At 41.2% G+C, this 17,133-nt stretch overlaps 2 protein-coding genes across 8 annotated transcripts; one reads left to right on the plus strand and one right to left on the minus strand.

Annotated features, from left to right (window-relative positions):
- Positions 1-1,110: 1,110 nt before the first annotated feature.
- On the plus strand, positions 1,111-7,556 carry LOC104434080 (tRNA pseudouridine synthase A). 5 transcript variants are annotated; one of them, XM_039304826.1, is made up of 7 exons: positions 1,111-1,358; positions 1,516-2,912; positions 3,017-3,083; positions 5,867-6,006; positions 6,092-6,454; positions 6,629-6,676; positions 6,877-7,556. In XM_039304826.1, the coding sequence occupies exons 2-7, from the start codon at positions 2,802-2,804 to the stop codon at positions 7,111-7,113; spliced, it is 966 nt and encodes a 321-aa protein (XP_039160760.1). In that variant the 5' UTR covers positions 1,111-1,358; positions 1,516-2,801; the 3' UTR covers positions 7,114-7,556. The 5 variants fall into 5 exon arrangements, with proteins under 5 accessions (XP_039160760.1, XP_039160744.1, XP_039160757.1 ...); XM_039304810.1 differs by having other exon boundaries at positions 1,114-1,358; positions 6,614-6,676; XM_039304823.1 differs by having other exon boundaries at positions 1,114-1,358; positions 1,521-2,912; positions 6,614-6,676.
- Positions 7,557-12,593: 5,037 nt separating this feature from the next.
- LOC104434081 (pentatricopeptide repeat-containing protein At4g04370) lies at positions 12,594-16,726 on the minus strand. Of its 3 annotated transcripts, none has more exons than XM_010047038.3 (3): positions 13,648-16,726; positions 13,432-13,510; positions 12,594-12,986 (listed from the first exon to the last, which is right to left on the minus strand). In XM_010047038.3, exon 1 carries the CDS (start codon positions 16,496-16,498, stop codon positions 14,213-14,215), a length of 2,286 nt encoding a protein of 761 aa, XP_010045340.2. In that variant the 5' UTR covers positions 16,499-16,726; the 3' UTR covers positions 12,594-12,986; positions 13,432-13,510; positions 13,648-14,212. The 3 variants fall into 3 exon arrangements, with proteins under 3 accessions (XP_010045340.2, XP_039160390.1, XP_010045339.2); XM_039304456.1 differs by having other exon boundaries at positions 12,594-12,950; positions 13,248-13,510; XM_010047037.3 differs by having other exon boundaries at positions 13,248-13,510.
- Between the last annotated feature and the right edge of the window lie 407 nt (positions 16,727-17,133).

Raw genomic sequence — 17,133 nt, forward strand, 5'->3', positions numbered from 1 at the left:
TTTTGAGACATGTATTGAGAAAGATATCGTGTTGTTCCTGTTGAGCTCATCAATGATATCTCAAATCGCCGTGTCGAGACTTTTTTTAAAATGATTTGATATACCGGTGTTGTGAATTTTTGACTTGGTTACATAATGCTAGACATGCTTGTGATTAAGGGATTTGTCTATTGTGGCGATGGGTTGGCTTAAGAACAACTATCAATGAAGTTTATCAATTACGCATGTTTATGTTCACGTGATGATGCATAGAGTTAAGTGCCCAATCGCAAGTCTTTTTGCATACTTTAGCCTTTTGCTTTTTGCGAGTCGTTTCCTAATTGATTTGATAAAATTGATATCTACTTACCTACTCTTAAGTACCTGTTGATGTAGGAACAAATCAACAATGGGATCCGATGCAATCACATCAATCCGTTTAGCCTAATTTCACCAAAAATTTTCCTTGCACTTATGAAACAATTTTATTAGTGCACCAACAAATTTCAATCCTAATCCAAAAATCCCTCTCTTTTTCTCTAACGCTTCATTGCACCTCTCGGTTGTACATTGCCTTTGCCTCCATCCCTCATCACCATCTCTCTCTCTCTCTCTCTCTATTCAATTTGCACAATACTGACCATTGCACACTTCCGTCACACCTTGGAGATCTTTTATCAAGCTAATCTAAGTTACTTGAGACTTGCATCAATAGTTGCCGGAAGGATATGATTACACCAAATTCAAAACATTCAGGACTTAATCGCATATTTCTAAATATTCAAAACTTAATTAGTGTTTTGGCTGAATGCTTTGTACTTTCGATGTATTCTTTCCTATAAAACCAAATGTTTCCAAGACACCAATTAAGCGAACTAAAAATAGGATGTCCCATGTCTCAAAAGTCCATAAAAATCAATCACTCTGAATGAAAAAATCAAAATCGCATTCAATAAAACCCAACAAGTATCTTGATGACACTCTTTTAACATCATGAGTAACTTCAACATCACTCGTTCGTGAAACAAAAACAAAAGGAAAAGAAAATCACCCTCGAATTTCGACTCTGGAGAAAATGTGACATCCGAGGCATAATAATGCAACACATCTCACCGTCGCGGGACCTCTCATATTTCACGTGAAAACCCTAACCCAAAATTCACATGGCGTCGAGTCATTTTCCCACAAAGATCACCCTCATCATGAGAAAGCAGACAAGCTCCACCCAGGGGCTCCCTTCTCTTTTTGGAGTTGCTGTCTCCCTCTCTCTCTCTCTCTCCCCTCCCCCCCCATTTTTTCTGATCTTGTAGGTGAGGATCGACGTCGCCGTTCAGGGGAAAAACATGGGGATGGATGGGGTGGTCCTGGTTGTGGTCCTGGTCGGTAGCCCGGAATCGATATCGCTTCGTTCCCACTACTCTCTTCGTCCTCCTAACCTCGTCCACATCTTTTTTCGCGTGTTTGGATCTAGCTGGGACGAGATTTTTTCTTCTTGTTGTGGCGATTGGAGTTGATTTTTTCTTTTTTCCTTTTCAGGACAGGACAGGAAGGAAGCCGGATTACCCACACAAAGGTTCGCTAGGCTGTCGCTACTCTGGCTATACAGGGCCACCCAGGGGATGTGGCCCTCTTGGGCTCTTGGGGTCCAGTCGTGCGGTCACGGTCGTCGCAGTTGGGGCTGCGATGTCGCGCCCATGTCACGATCATGCGGCGGTGCGGCATGATGCGTGCCCAATTGTCTGTGTATCCGTCGTGTTATGCATGTGATGATGATTGGAATTGCAACTTGCAAGGGTGTTCGATCCTGTGACTGTCGCGTGATGCTTTGATTTATCTAGAAAGCAGGACGTATGTTATCAATTTGATTGCGTGTTCGGTTGTAAAGATGTTAGGAAGCATGACATGAGTAAGGGATGGATGCTTATATCAGTAGATTTGGAATTTAGAGAAGTTGGGAAACTTACGAAGAATTTTTTGGTTGTACTTGATAATGAGGAGGAGGAGTACCAATGGTTGTGCTAATTGGATAGCATCGATGTTGATGACCATATGTGTCCTATAGATTTGGACATTGTCACACCACGTTAAAACTAGACCCCTTTGAATTAGAGGTCTCACATAGTCACATGTCCTATGTTTTTCGTTGTGACAAATGTATCGATTTTTGGCTAAATAAAATAAAAATAAAATTCAATTTGGCTAAAGAATTATGAAAATTGGGTTATTTCTCTTTATTCGAGAACATATCTTCCTCTAATGAACCATTCATGGAACTTTTTCTTACTGTTCTCACCAGCGAATACTGAGACTCGTTGCTCGGTTCATAATATGATTAAGTAATCTGGCTTTTGATATTTTTAATGTAGTCGAGCTATCAACTTCGCTTGATCCGAGCAATTAAAATTTCTAATCGTGAACTTCGTCATGGTGACTTCACTAGTGACATTAGCAGTCTTTAATGTTCAAAAATGTCGAAACTAATTACTTTGACTAACTGTGATTTAGTTCGGTCAAGTAAAAGGCAAAGGAAAATCCACGAAAAAGAAGAAGAAGGAACAAAAGAGAGAACAAAAATGCAGGGGCGAGAGAGAGAGAGCCCATTACTATTAGGCCGTGAAGAATGGGCTTTTCTCATGTCGATCGGCGTCGCGGAGCATGGAATTTCTCCGAGACTAAGACGGGCCAACGAGGACGCTGAGAGCCCACTGGGCCGTGAGAACCTGCAAATTCCGAGCCCACCCGTCGAAGATCAGTCTGCTCTGAGGGAAGCAGAACTCGTCTTCTTCCCCAAGGTCGTGGGTGTTGTTGTGGGGAAGTCGTGAATGTTGAGCTTGAGGATGATGAGCCATGCAGTGGGCCTTCCTTCTCCTCCTCCTCCTCCTCTGCACCTCAACGGCAATTCCTCTTCAACCGCAAGTGACTGCGTCGACATGGTTTGCTCCCTCTCTCTCTCTCTCTGTATCTCTCTGCGTGTGTTGTCTTGTAGAGTACCGTTTGGGCAAATGGAAGCTGATGTTTGGGTAATTTCGATTGCCAGGCGAAAACGAGTGTGGCGGGTTACAAGTGGCGTTTGGTGATAGCATACGACGGCACCCACTACGCAGGTCCCCGTTTCTTGCCTCCCAAGTGTCTGATGTTATGTCTCAGTGATAACGAGTGTCGAAATCTTGCTTATATTCGTGTTGTTCTCGCTGGCTAGCTGTTGGTTCCTCCTGTGCACCTCTTTTCATTGCGTGAGAAGCAATGATGCAAGGTTTTGGCTTTCTTCTTGCTTTGATCATAGTGAGTAATAATCTGGGGATAATATGGCGACGCACCTTTTTGTGTGTTTGATTTAGCTTTTCCCCTTTCCTTTTTGGCTGTCCCTTGATGTTGTTCAGGTATTGTTTGTTGGGGGAAAGAGTGATTGCGTGTTTTAAGCTGATATATGTTGTTTCACCATCCTGAATATTGGATCTTGTGCTAGCACACCCTGTTGAGCTCATTGTTAACTTTTACAAGACAGAATCAGCAGGAAAAATAGGAAGCTTCTAGGAACTAAAATGAGGATACCATTAGTTTCTTCATTTCTGCAAAACTCAAGCTTTTAAATAGTGTCGTTGATGACTTTTCCATGTTCTTTTCATTAGGTTGAAGGAGTCATCATCATATATTGTACATTTGGTGATAAAAAATCTCCGTGTGGGATATTTCATATTGCTGTGTGGAGTTAGTTTCATGTTTTAGATATTGATGTTAGAATGCATTCATCCCAACATCGTTAAATTCTGCACCCTGAGTACTATGCTTTTGGGGTTATCGAGAATCTAACGCAGGAAATTATGAGATTGTACGGGCTCATCATATTAACACCTAAACCATAAACTTTTAGCAATCTCTGGTATGGCTGTTTGGCTCATTAAGTAGATGTCCTTCAAGAGAACTCAACATTTGAATTCTTGCATTCTGTCTCTCCAACTTAAGAGAAAAACTCTATCTAAGAAAATATAAACATGACATGAAACTTAAATAAAAATGTAGCACAATTAGTTTAACAAATATCTAGAAGCAGATATAAACACAACATGAAACTTAAATAAGAATGTAACACAATTAATTTAACAAATATCTAGAAGCTTGATAGATATTCTACTACAATAACTCCAAGAAAGCTATGGCAAAACAACAAATTCCAAACTCCAGTAATGGAAAACATAGCTTAAAATTGCCAAAGTCCAAAGATATGTTGTCATTTCTTAAAAGGTAGTGAATAAGTGGGGAAAGAGAAAGCACTACCTAGGAAGCACGGACACTCTCTGGGAGCCTCTGTGTTGGTGTTTGACACCCTAACATGTGTTTGACACGCTCGGACACGTTTGGACATGCGATCAATAGGTGTTGGAAAATCTGACATGTGGTCAACTCTCTCGTCAAGCTCCGACATGCAAGTTTGGAATTTTAACATGCGATTTTGACACGCACAGGGTTTGAGGAATTCCTACAGCTTTTGTCACACGCCGCCATAAAAGTGGCGAGGTTGGTGTTCTTGAGGGAGGCGGAGAAGCGGGAGGTGGAGAACTCGTGGGAGTGATGGATGGGGAGCAGTGGTAGTACGGGTAGTTCTGGGAGCCTGCTGGGCTCGAGCAATAGGACATCTTCTTGGCCTTGTGGTTGGAGGGGCTTTAGATGTAGTAGAGGGGACCACGGTGGCGACGAGACAGCATCAATGCTCGTCACCTCTGAGTTCGACTTGGCGTAAATTGCGGAGAGGGAGGGGGTTTTGGGGCGTGTCTACAAATGAGGGTTGTCGAAGAAGGCAATGGATTGATTTTTCTTTTTTCTTTTTTATTCTTTTGGGAGGGAGGAGGGGGAGGGTGATTTCAAGAAAGGAAGTGACAGGTGGTGCTGGGGAAGAAATGAGAGAGTGAAATAAATGGGTTGGGCTAAAAAATGATATCGGGAAATTAAAGCACTAAATGTTGAATAATGATAATTTTGTCATTCTAGAAGATCATAGATTTATTAAAATAAGTTGACTCTAGTCTCTTGTTAGTCATTAGTTTTATCGATAACTTTTGTTAAAGTCGGAAACATGTCCCCAAACCTGGGGGCACATGTCCTACGAATATATCTTTCCAATTTTTTATGAATAGATTTATTGATGTTATTAGTGTTAATTCATTTTAGGCTATTTTTTATTATTTAATTATTTATGAATTTGAATCAAATTAATTTGATTTAAATAATCATAAAAATGATAATTTATCATGTATCTATAAAAAAATTCATTTAATACATAACTTATCCCAACATGTTGAAATTTTCTATTTTTGAGAAATGACGTGTTGTCATGTCGCACGTCGCGTGTCGGTGTCGTGCTACTTACAACACCATGAAAAACGATGCTGCTAATTGTGTTGAGCAGGCAAAGAGGAAGGCCATCGGCTGACGGTCTTTGTTATTTTGATCTCACCAGTCACTAGGAGAATCTGTTATTTTGATTAACATGCCCTAATCTGTCAATGTTGCCCTAAGAATTGGTCTCAAGCATATAAGGGTGTAGATACATGAGAAATTGGGCCTAACTTTAGTCAAATGTTGTTGAGAAAGCCTAATTTGAAGCCAAGCAATTTTGATCATGGTCAGTCCTTCAAGATCCCATAACATGACTCTCAATTTCTTGTCAATCCCAACTAGCATATAATTCTGAAGCTACTAGGGTTGTTTATGGCTAGTTGATTGTAGGATTGGACAGCCTTATGATAAGATCTCTAATTTTGGCCGACATGATAGCCCATGAGAACATGTCAGTCAGTTATATGCATTCTTACTTTACTATATCAATGAATGAACGTGATCTCTCCGCTGGTAATTCTTTCGCTTATAGTACTGTTCACTTTACTATCAGGCTGGCAATATCAGCAATCTCCACCCACCATACAATGTATCATGGAAAAAGCTTTGACTCGAATCACAAAGGTGGAAAGGGAGGATCTCCTTCTGGTTGGTGCAAGCAGAACAGATGCAGGAGTTCATGCCTGGGGTCAGGTCAGGCATTCTTGTGCTAATGAAGTTTAAACACGATCCACCCATCAAATGTCAAGGACAAACTTTCTGGTCATTGACTTTTCAGGTAGCACACTTTGTCACACCTTTTAATTATGACAGCTTGGATCACCTCCATGCTGCTCTTAATGGTCTTCTTCCATCTGATATCCGTGTAAGAGAGATTAGCCCTGCAGTGCCTGAATTTCATGCCAGATTTTCCGTGAGAAGCAAGATTTATCACTACAAAATATACAATGATACTGTCATGGACCCATTTCAGCGGTACTATGCTTATCACAGTGCTTACAAGCTAAACCCAGAAGCAATGAAAGAAGCCACTAAATATTTTATTGGAAGACATGATTTTTCTGCTTTTGCAAATGCATCACGCAATGATCGAGCACCCAATCCTGTCAAAAATATATTCAGTTTTGATGTCATTGAAAAGGTAATCTATAGTTATCTCATTCAGATTTCTGCTGAGCTGGTTGGGTATTAAATATCTGAGAAAGCATTTATATCTCTTTACAACTGCTTGTTGCTCTATTATGATTTCCTTTACCTTTTCATTTTCAGGATAGTTGTTAATCTGTGAATATTTTGTTAGGGACCTCTTTTACAGATAGAGGTTGAAGGTTCTGGATTTATGTATAGACAAGTGCGGAACATGGTAAATGAAAGTACTCCCTATTCTAGATTTAAATATTTTTGTCTAGTACATTCATTGTATAGCTGAATCTCTGAAACAGTTCAATTGCATTGAAGGACAATGATGTCCAACAATTTATAAAAGTAGAGAGTAGCTAAAATTAGTTTTGTTCATGGAGGTTGGGATTTGCAATTCTGACTCTGTTTTAATTGCATGTGAAGGCTGCTCTGCTTATACAAATCGGAAAGGAAGCAATACCTCCTGGTATTGTTCCCATGATTCTAGCATCTCGGGACCGGAAGGAGTTAGCCAAATATTCGTTGTCTGCCCCACCTCATGGGCTCTGTCTTATAGCTGTCAATTACATTGAAAAGCACATGCAGCTTCCGTTAGGTTGCCCTCCTAAGAGTTTGGGAAGGAGTCATACCATCAGCAAGTGCAAGCTTCCGTGCTACTAAAGGAGCCAGATTTTTTGTTCGATTTGCTGGTTGAAGTGGTGACAAGCAGACGGTGATTTTTGCTTCAAAATGAAAATTTGAGGTCTTGTCAGTTTGATGCCAGCTGTTGACAATTGAAAGCTAATCTCCTGTGGATATTTTGATATGTCCTTTGGTATGCTTGATTATGTACAGGTTTGACTCTGGCGGCTGATTTCCGACGTTGTGACCTTTTGCTAGTATTAACTTTGCTTCGCATTCAAGTTCCTTATTCATTGCTACTCGGGATTCTGAAAGCAAACAAGGTCAAGCGATGACTCCTGATTTATTCTACAATGCTGTTCTTGTAATTCAGAGAGGGAGGGAGAGTTTGATATTGTTGTCTGGATAAGAATGCCTTTTGATAATGTATCAGAATAGAGATATTCAGTTCATCAATATCATTGTGCATGGTGGTGGAGGAATGTGGTTCTCTTTTGATTAACTAAGACATGGAATCTCGACAGGCTTCATTGCATTCGTGGGGAATATGGTGGAATTGCCACAGGTGCGATCGCATGGTACTAGGATTTTGTAGTTTGTCTAAATTTAAATAGGTTTTGTGTGAGTGTGAAGAAGGTGGCCAAGGATGTCGAATGACTTAGTTCGTCTTTGGAAATGGGCTTTGGCTGCGAAAATTAAGCTATTTGACAAGAAAATTTCAAAGGCGTTTGAACCAAAGGCAGCTTTTGTAAAAAGCCTTTTAACTTAATGCAAATCCTACTAGCTTTGGCTTTGAGCAAATCTTCAATGGATTTTTGTTTTTCAACTTTCCTTTTGCTAAACTTTCTAAATTTCAATTTTGCTCTCAACATTTTACCGTGTAGTCTTGCGTGACATTGTAGTGACATTGTAGGTGAACCTAGATTGTCCACGAGTAACCAGTACGATTTGTCCTAATGGCCACCCTTCTCATATAGGAAGAGGAAATGGAGGGTTTAAATCCTTACCTTTTTAAGAGGGTTGGGAGGACGATTTTGTTTTGAGTGTGGGTTTGACTTCTGTATCCTACAAGGATGTAAGACAAAAGTCTAAGAATAAAAATTAAAGTAGGAGCAAAGTTGAACCGACCAAAAAAAAAAAAAAAAAAAAAAAACTATCCACAAGCTAGATTTTAAATTAGTGAGCCTCACTTGAGGGTTTTTTTGCAACCTTGGCATGGTGTCGTAGGGCCTTGAAACCTTAGGGTGGCTCATCCAAGGTCGTATGACCTTTGACGGCTCTACGCCTAAGGTAGGTATCTTGAGCCATGTGTCATGGGCCAATTGTTTGGGATCGAGATTGTGTAGCAACTTAGGCTCTTTTGGATCGTTTGGATCGTCGAGGCACCTAAGCCAAGTCTTAGGCAGATCAATTGCTCACTCGCTCACTCACCTGGATTTTAGAGAGAGAGTTTCTAGAGAAAGAAGCTTTGAGAGAATGGAAAAATGGTTGGATGATTACAATGAAGAGGAGGGCACCTCTTCTTATATTTGAGGCTCTTGGATTATAACCATTGATTGAGATTATGTCCGATGGATGAGATCGTACCTTCTAACCTACCAATTACCAACATTTATGTCAGGAGAGTTCTAGTTCCCAATGCAATTACCATCTTACCTGTCCCTAGGAACCTTCCGAAATTTTTAATTCCTCGATCATGCATGGTGCCTTGGTCGCGGCAACCTCGTGACTAGGACATTCTCTCCCACTCATTTGAGCGACATCCTCGGCGCTTTGGGCTTAGGGAGTGGTCTTCTTCTTGGCACGAGCTTGAGCTCTCTTTTTCATATTCCGCTTGGTCCTGCGACTCTTGATCGGTGGACAATACGGCTCCATTTTTGGCTCATTCCGCTTGGTCTTGTGACTCTAGATCGGTGGACAATACGGCTCCATTTTTGGCTCGGGCTTGGCACATGGCAAGTACTCTACTCGGGGAAGAGTGCTTGGATCAGCATGTCACTAGTTGGAGTAGAAGCGGCTTCTCCAAGGGTTGCAGCTTCGGTTGTGACTCGATCGTGCCCTTCTTGGCCTTTAGATCTTTTTCTAGGTGTTGGATTGCAGCAATGGTCTTGGTGTTTATCACCCCTTGATCATTGGGATCATCGTCGGACATTGCGGGTCCATGATGATGATACTTGGTCCTCATGTCGATTATAGACCTCACACTATGGAAGAATTGTATGCCCAAAATAAGAGAGAATTACTAATTTGGACATCCGCGTCAGGATTTGAGTCTACACCTTCAAGGGGAGATACCGATTTGGATGTCCATGTCAGGAGTTGAGCTTACACCTTTGAGGCCATTGGAGTTGACGATCTTGAAGGATTTCCTGGTTGGCTCTATGCGAAGTCCCAAGGTCTTAGCTATCTCAGTGGACATGAACATGTTGGAAGCATCCATGTTAACCAAGGCATATAGAGCTTGGCCATCGATCTCCGTGAAAAACATGTTCGTGTTTGGGTGGCTTCCTTCTTTTTGGGCAGCGAGGCTTGGACAACATTGAGATACTTCGCAGTTCCTAGCTGGATTTGCCTCCTCTTCTTTGGGCTCCTCCTCCTATGGTAATGAGAGCATTGATCTTGCCCTTCTTCGGGCACTTTTGACAATGTGAACCTTTGCAAATGAAGCAAGGAGATGGTGGGGTTGGTTGAACTTACTTGGAGTCCACTTGGGGTCAATCCTTTCAGAAGAACGGCTTGGATGTTCCTTCTCCCATGGCTTGGAGTGTCTCCACCTTCATCTCTGGAAGATCAATTTGACCACCAATCCCTTGCTCGGTTCTTTGATGGATCAACTTTGGTGAAGTTGACAAGAGAATTGGCCACGCTTAGCGCCCTAGTGAGACTCTTCATGTCCCGACGCTTGAGCTCGGTGAATTCCTTCACGTACTCTCTCGGATTGTCTCTCTTTGTTTGAGGCAATGGAGCTGGCTTCTTGTTGAGCAAACTTGGGGAAGAGGTAGTCTTGAAACTCCTTTAGGAATCATCCCATGTGTTCATGGATTAGCGCTGTGCTTGGTCTCGTTGCACCTATTGCGCCACTAAAGTATTGCGGTATCAGTTAGGAACATTGAAGTAGTTCTTACCTTCGTTGTCTAGTCTTGGATGCTGATAGCACCAAAGCAATCAACATGCAAAGTATTGCTCTATGCTCCGAACAGTTGGTGCTCCTTGATCTCTTGAAACGGATCTCCCTTCTTGCTCTAATATCACTTGTCACGGGCTAATCATTTAGGATCGACATTGTGCGGCGACTTAGAGCACCTAAGCCAAGCTTGCGCCTAAGCCAAGTCTTACTTGGATCGATCCTCACTTGCTTACTCGGATTTTAGAGAGAAAATTTCTAAAGAAAGTAGTTATGAGAGAATGGAACTTAGATTATGAAATGGTTGGATGATTACAATGAAGAGGACACCTTCTTATACTTGAGTCCCTCGAATTACATCCATTAATCGAGATTACATCCAGCGGACGATCGTACCTTCTAACCTACCAACTACCGACATTTATGCTAGGAGAGTTCTAGATCCTAGGGCAATTACCATTTCGCTTGTCCTTGGGAACCTTCCGGAATTTCTAGTGGAAACCATTTGACGTCTTCCTAAATCATGCACGGTCCTCGGTTGCGGGAACCTTGTGACCGTGACACCTGGCTATCAGGTGTGGCTAAGCCAGAGTTTCATTTTTCTCTTTAAATCATACCTATACCTAGGGATAAATGCTATCTGTATTTCATAAAAACCCTTAAGTTTTAAATCCTTAGCATTTACCTAATGGCAATTCCCCAAAACTCTCCCAAACTCACCCTAAGTTCTCCAACTTTCGGCATAAGCAATTAAGTTTTCAACTTTTTAAGTTTTTCAAGTGAATACGTTCTTAAGGTTTTTGGAAAGTTTCGATAATTATAGTAGCACCCACAATCCTTAATCCAAAATTCTAAGTATTTTTATGTAAATACTATCATTGTCCAATGAGAATTGCTGGGATAACCTTGGAAGCTGCATTTGCCACTTCTTTGGTATTTCCGGTGTTGCCGAAAGAGTTGACCAGTTGTCCAAATAATAGAGTCATGAGGGGCATGCTGATGCCACACCCAACCGCAGCAATAGAACCAGAGAGCATTAAAACATAGTCCACCGGATCAGCGAACGAGAAAAGCTTGTAAAACGGTACTCTAAAGGAAAAGTTCCTCTTAATCATTGGAATCACTTGAATCTTGTTTCTCTGTCTCCAGTGCCGGGGATCGACTTTTGAGCTCATCTATTAACTCTGTTCGTGAGTGTTCATCTCCATCTTTCTCATTATCCATCGTTGTCTAGGCAGAAAATGAAATCTTCCGCTATAATTCACCAATTAAAAAGCCTGAACAATAGAACTTTAGTAGAGTAACTGGTTATTCATATATGGAGGGAAAGGAAGGAGAACCTAATTCCAAAGCAGGTTCAAATATGGAATGGCAAAATTATGCATCAACTCATCGGCATGATGAACACCATAGCGCTGACACAAACTTTTTGGCCACACTGTGACATGACAACTGCTTCTTCTTTTATGTTTTCTTCTTGGGGTCCGTAATATTAGAGAACGTTTGCATCAGAAGTAACGAAATTCGTAAGCGAAAGTCTGACAGTTGCGTTAAGAAGTAGAATTTGACTGTAATCAATGATATAGTAGGACAAGCAGCAAACCAGAAAACCATTTGAGAGTTAACAGAGGGATGCTAGAAAAGGGGACTCATCAAGCAGAAAATAAGGAGGAAGCTGGTTTCATGACTCTCCCCTCATTTTTGTTGCACAATTTACAAGCAAGAGAAAGACAGAATGAACTTCAAAGGAGTAGTATATAGGCAGGACTTTTACAGAGAAGAGAATGTATACCATTAGCCAAAACTAGAGTTTTTATGGAGATGAAAGCAAGTTGTGAAAATGAAAGAAATTGAGGGGAAACATTACTAGATAAAACTAAGAAAAAAATATTGTCATGTAGGGCCGGTGAACCTTGCTACTTTGCCTTTTCCTGTGACTTTTTCTTAGTGGACTTAACACACGAGAGGGGATTTTGAAAGTTTATTGGAAAATTTTTGCACGCAGCCAGGTAGCCGACTAGGGTTTCAGGACAGTAAACATTTATAGAGTCAAAGAAGAACATTTGAAGACCATTTAAATGTTCTCAGAACTGAGGTTCTTAAAATTTTTTATTTCTCCAAAGTTTTTCTGCAGTTGCGTAGAAGGAGAAGTGCTTAAATTTTGTCAAACTGTTTTGATTAGTCTATTGCAATCCTATGATTGATATGCACGAAAACATATCCTTAATTATACCATGCTGTTAATTACTGACTTCATAGGATCGCCATGACATCGTGTATTCATAATTACTGCAGTTTTATGATTTGGCAATAGCAATTATCCAGGCAGGTCGTGTGAAGAAAGCAGTCATCCCTTTTTCAAGAATTCATTACCTAAGGCACAGTTCGAACCAAGTCAACAATCCAACTTCCATGACTTTGGATATTCAGATCTTGCAATAGATGTATAAGAATGTATTTTCCTTTTACCCTACACAATGAATTTGTGCATAATATAACCCAATAATGTCTCCGGCTCGTTCAAATAGCCAGATCATGCAAGGGAACTTCCAGAAGCACTACCAAAGGTCTGCCAATTCCCGTCGGCATACACACTCCAAAAAAGAGTGACAGCATTAGTATTCAAAGCCTGACGACCTCCACTTTTGGATTGGAGGAACAATACATGCTAACTTGAACGCCTTCCCCAGTCCATAATAAGTTCTGGCCCGTCTTGATCCTGTGTTGCTCTTTGTGGAGATATTGTTTGGTCCTTGCAACGGCATAAGTGGAGACACTCCATTAGGACCTGTGAATGACCAAGACTTAGAATGCAATCACGAACCATAATAATTCCTATGGTTGCCAATATTAGAGATAGTGATGAGACGCTAATAATCTGTAAACTTTATTTGGGAGAGATAGAAACAGTGCCCCTGATAATAATATTGACATTAGAATATATAAAAGCATCGAAAATCTAAAAGCTTTTACTTCTTCCTGTTCATAAAGCACTTTCTCATTAATGTAGAGTATTCAGCTTGGTCAGACAAATGATCATAACATCTACCTTTATCGACAAGGAATCACCGCAATATGACCTAATCCCCCACTGTACTTAGAAGATAAGCTACAATGAGCTGTTAGGTTTTACATAACTTAGTCCAGAGCTTAGAACACAGTCGTCTCAGTTCAATCTAGAGCATCCATGCCTTTCATCCAGAAGTAACTGTCTTGGGTCTTTGAGAACCGACCTAGATGTTAAGACTCAATACTCGGTGGTTTGTCCCCCAAGAGCCGATCGCCATGCTCACCAACCATTTTGACAAACCCCTGAAGAACAATGATGAAAAAATGAAGGTTCAGTCAGATCCATTCTGCATCTAGGGCTAGGGAAATTACAGTTTCATGTACTATATTTACAGAAACCGCACTCCCAATGACAAAAAACAAGAAGAACCACTCAAAACCTGGAGTAATTTCTTGATCAGTTTAGAAGCATTAACAAGCTCAGCAGAAGGGCCCGTATTTGTTCACTTGCTGCAGCATCTATTCCAATCTTGATGCTTCAAGTGAACTACACATACCAAGTAGGCTGATTTCTTTCTCATGATTGGGGGATGATTAAATCGTCTTCAATATTAGGTGACATTCCACTCCAGGGGATCCAATCAGTGAAGTTTACCAGGGGCAAATTCTTCTAATATGCACTGTGGGAAAATTATTACACTCTAGGTCTTTTCCTAATAGTCCACAACATCTTATGCCCACAAAATTCCATGGCTCAAAACTGGTTCTCCATTTAGGTGTTGTCTGGTGACATGAAGCTACACAGGTTAGATAGTTGCTAGGTGTCAACAGCTCCAAAAAGCTTGAGATGCATCTGATAAAGAAATGTAACACGTGATATACTAGCTTTCTTAGGCATAGTGACGCCAAATAGAATGAAAGCTGAATTAGGGATGTGGGGAGACATCTTCAGGCTCCTTATCTTCCGATAAATTTCTAAATATTCTTTAATACCACCCATAAAGTCTACCTAGCACTATCAGAGATGTGCTGAGAATCACTTGCAACTTTTAAACTATAGTCCTTCTTTTTCATTTCCAAGCTCATGGTTTTTAACAACCACACAATCTCCTCAAATTGAGGATGTGAAACATGATCTTTGAAAAATGTTGTTACTTTCCCATACAGCTCAATGAAGCTCCATCCAGGGAGCTTTTTCAAGCCAAGAGACCTCATTTGGGCCCATGACTCACCCACATTATCCCATCTATTCAATGATGCATAGCTATGCACCAGTTGCACGTAACATCCAGCATCAATAGGTTCCAACATGGACATCTCTCCAGCAATAATTTCACTAAGTTCTACATCGCCACTAACTCGAGAAGCATCAGTGAGTATGCCCAGCGCATGAAATGAAGGTCGAGGAAATGTTCTCTTGTAGAAGGCATATGCCTCATGCACCCTGCCAGCTCGAGATAGAAGATCAACTATGCAAGCGTGATGCTCAAGTCTAGGTACAATACCATAATCTTCAGTCATTGATTTAAATAAGCTGAGCCCTTGGTTGACAAGCCCAGTATGACTACAAGCAGAGAGTATGGAGAGGAAAATCACATCATTTGGCTGAAAACCTCTATGAAGAAACTCCGAATAAATTTTCAGTGCAGTTTCACCCTTCCCATGAGATCCATATCCTCCAATGATTGCTCCCCAGGAAACGAGATCATGTTGTGACATTCTATCAAAACATTTCTGAGCATTATCCAGGTCCCCACATTTAGCGTACATGTCCACTAAAGCAGTTTCAACCTCAATACATTGCTCAAAGCAACTTCTTAGGATGAAACTGTGGACCCATTTTCCCTGATGGAGTGCCCCCACTAAAGCACAAGCTTGGAGAAGAGATACAATAGTAATTGGATCAGGTAACTGAAGGGCCTCCCTCATAGCATGGAACATGGTGAATAACTCAGATAGCTGGCCTTTCTGAGCATAACCAACTAGAATCGCATTCCAAGAGACCAAATTCTTCTTCTCCATATTATCGAAAACAGCACGACTTTGCATTACATGATTACATTTTGCATACATTGTAACTAGTGAGTTCTGTGCAGCAAGCTCTACAGGAATTCTTCGCCGCAACACGTAACCGTGAATGGAGGTTCCCAAACTATAGGAACCCATATGTGCACAAGCTGCAAGGGTGCAAGCTATTGTGTCAGTGGAGGGAGTTTCACCGGATTCTAACATGGATTTGAAGACAAGTAGTGCCTTATCAGCATTATTATTCTGTACAAGTCCTGAAATCAATGCAGTCCATAGAACAAAATCCTTATCATGGGCCAGCTCAAATGTTCGAAATGCGCCATCCAGGTTACCACATTTTAAGTACATAATTACAAGAATAGATGCAATGTGAGCATCCACTTCGAGTCCAGCTCTTAAAATCTGCCCATGCACCGCCTTTCCCAAATAAAGATCACCATGTGCTGCCACTGCAGACAATAAAGAACCCAAAGTCTGCTGGCCTGGTTCCACACCTTCATCTTTCATTCTAGTCAAGAGATGCATTACTTCCTCAAAATTACCAATTCGAGCATATGCCGAGACCAAAGTATTCCACGAGACAATGTCCCTTTGATCCATAAGTTCTAACAAAGCCTTTGCATCATCAATGCTTCCGCATTTACCATAAGCATTTAAGAAAGAATTCAATAAGACTACATCCGACCCAAAACCATATACTAGTGCACAACAATGCAAAGATTGCACTCTTATAAGCTCCAAATCACCAGCAAGCACCTCCAACATTGTCACCGAGCTGGGCTCCACTCCTTCGTGACGCATATCATTCAACAGATCAATCGACGCATCTACATCACCTGCCTTGCAGTAACATCCAATTATGGCAGTCCAAGGAACGACGTTCCTCTCAGGCATTAAGTCGAACACCTTGCCAGCACTACGCACTTGCCCAGACTTCGCGTAGAACGTGATCAAAGAAGAGGCAATATAAGCATCCGAAGCAAACCCATGAACGATTAGGCACTGGTGAAACGAGAGGCCAAGTGGGTAGAGGTCCAGATGAGTGCAGGCCTTGAGGACGCTTGGGAATGTGTGAGGATCGGGAGGGACTCTGTTGATGCGCATGGAAGAGAAAGCGAGAAGGACGTCGCGATGAGCCCCTTGTGATGACAGACGATTGATGGTGGCGTTCAGCGAACGCGTCGAAGATGCGGCGGCGGGGGGCGGCGGCGGCGGCCTTGAGGGCGTCAAGCCTTTGCCCAGCAAAGGTCTGAGCTTGTTCATTCCACATAGACGGCTCTTCTTTCATTCAAACTCCTTCTCCGATCACTACTTGGCGACATGCGCGCGGTTTCTGAAGCTTAACGCTAATTAGCAATTGCTCCAACCTCGTACTCCATAGGACAAGTCCCATTCAAAGTCTTCAGCTTTGGACAATGCACCGTCATCTTCTTGGCAACGCGACACCGGGCTATTGCCTCAGCCCCTTTTCACAACGTTGTTAACCACTACAAAAATGATCCACGAGAAAAGGGTAAGAAGAAAGTTGAAATATAATCCTTCTCCAAATATGTAACTTTTGAGTCAGTAAGCAAAATTTAGATATATCTTGACAATAATAATAAATAATAATTACCCAATAAATTCAAAAGTTAAGATTTATCGTGTATTTATCACGAATATAGCAATTTGAAATTTTTTATTTTGAAGAATATTTATCACAAATATATTAATTTAGAATTTTTTGTGATATTAACCCTAAATAATAATTACATGCTAAATTCAAAAGTTAAAATTTATAATACATTTACAGTAGTCCGGTGCCTTGTTACCATAATTACGATCTATCCTCTGTTTGGATAAGTTCTTTCTTCCTCCTTTCCTGTCGTTGTCGTTTGTGATTGGCAACGGCTATTAGC

The sequence above is a fragment of the Eucalyptus grandis genome, chromosome 2 (genome assembly GCF_016545825.1).
Source record: "Eucalyptus grandis isolate ANBG69807.140 chromosome 2, ASM1654582v1, whole genome shotgun sequence".
NCBI lineage: Eukaryota > Viridiplantae > Streptophyta > Magnoliopsida > Myrtales > Myrtaceae > Eucalyptus > Eucalyptus grandis.

Excerpts from the sequence above, each read along its gene's own strand:
- LOC104434080 (XM_039304810.1), top strand. The coding sequence starts at position 2,802 with ATGTTGAGCTTGAGGATGATGAGCCATGCAGTGGGCCTTCCTTCTCCT. Across the intron at positions 6,007-6,091 it reads GAGTTCATGCCTGGGGTCAG|GTAGCACACTTTGTCACACC; the intron begins GTCAGGCATTCT and ends TTGACTTTTCAG. Across the intron at positions 6,455-6,613 it reads GTTTTGATGTCATTGAAAAG|GGACCTCTTTTACAGATAGA; the intron begins GTAATCTATAGT and ends ATATTTTGTTAG.
- LOC104434081 (XM_010047038.3), bottom strand. The coding sequence starts at position 16,498 with ATGAACAAGCTCAGACCTTTGCTGGGCAAAGGCTTGACGCCCTCAAGG.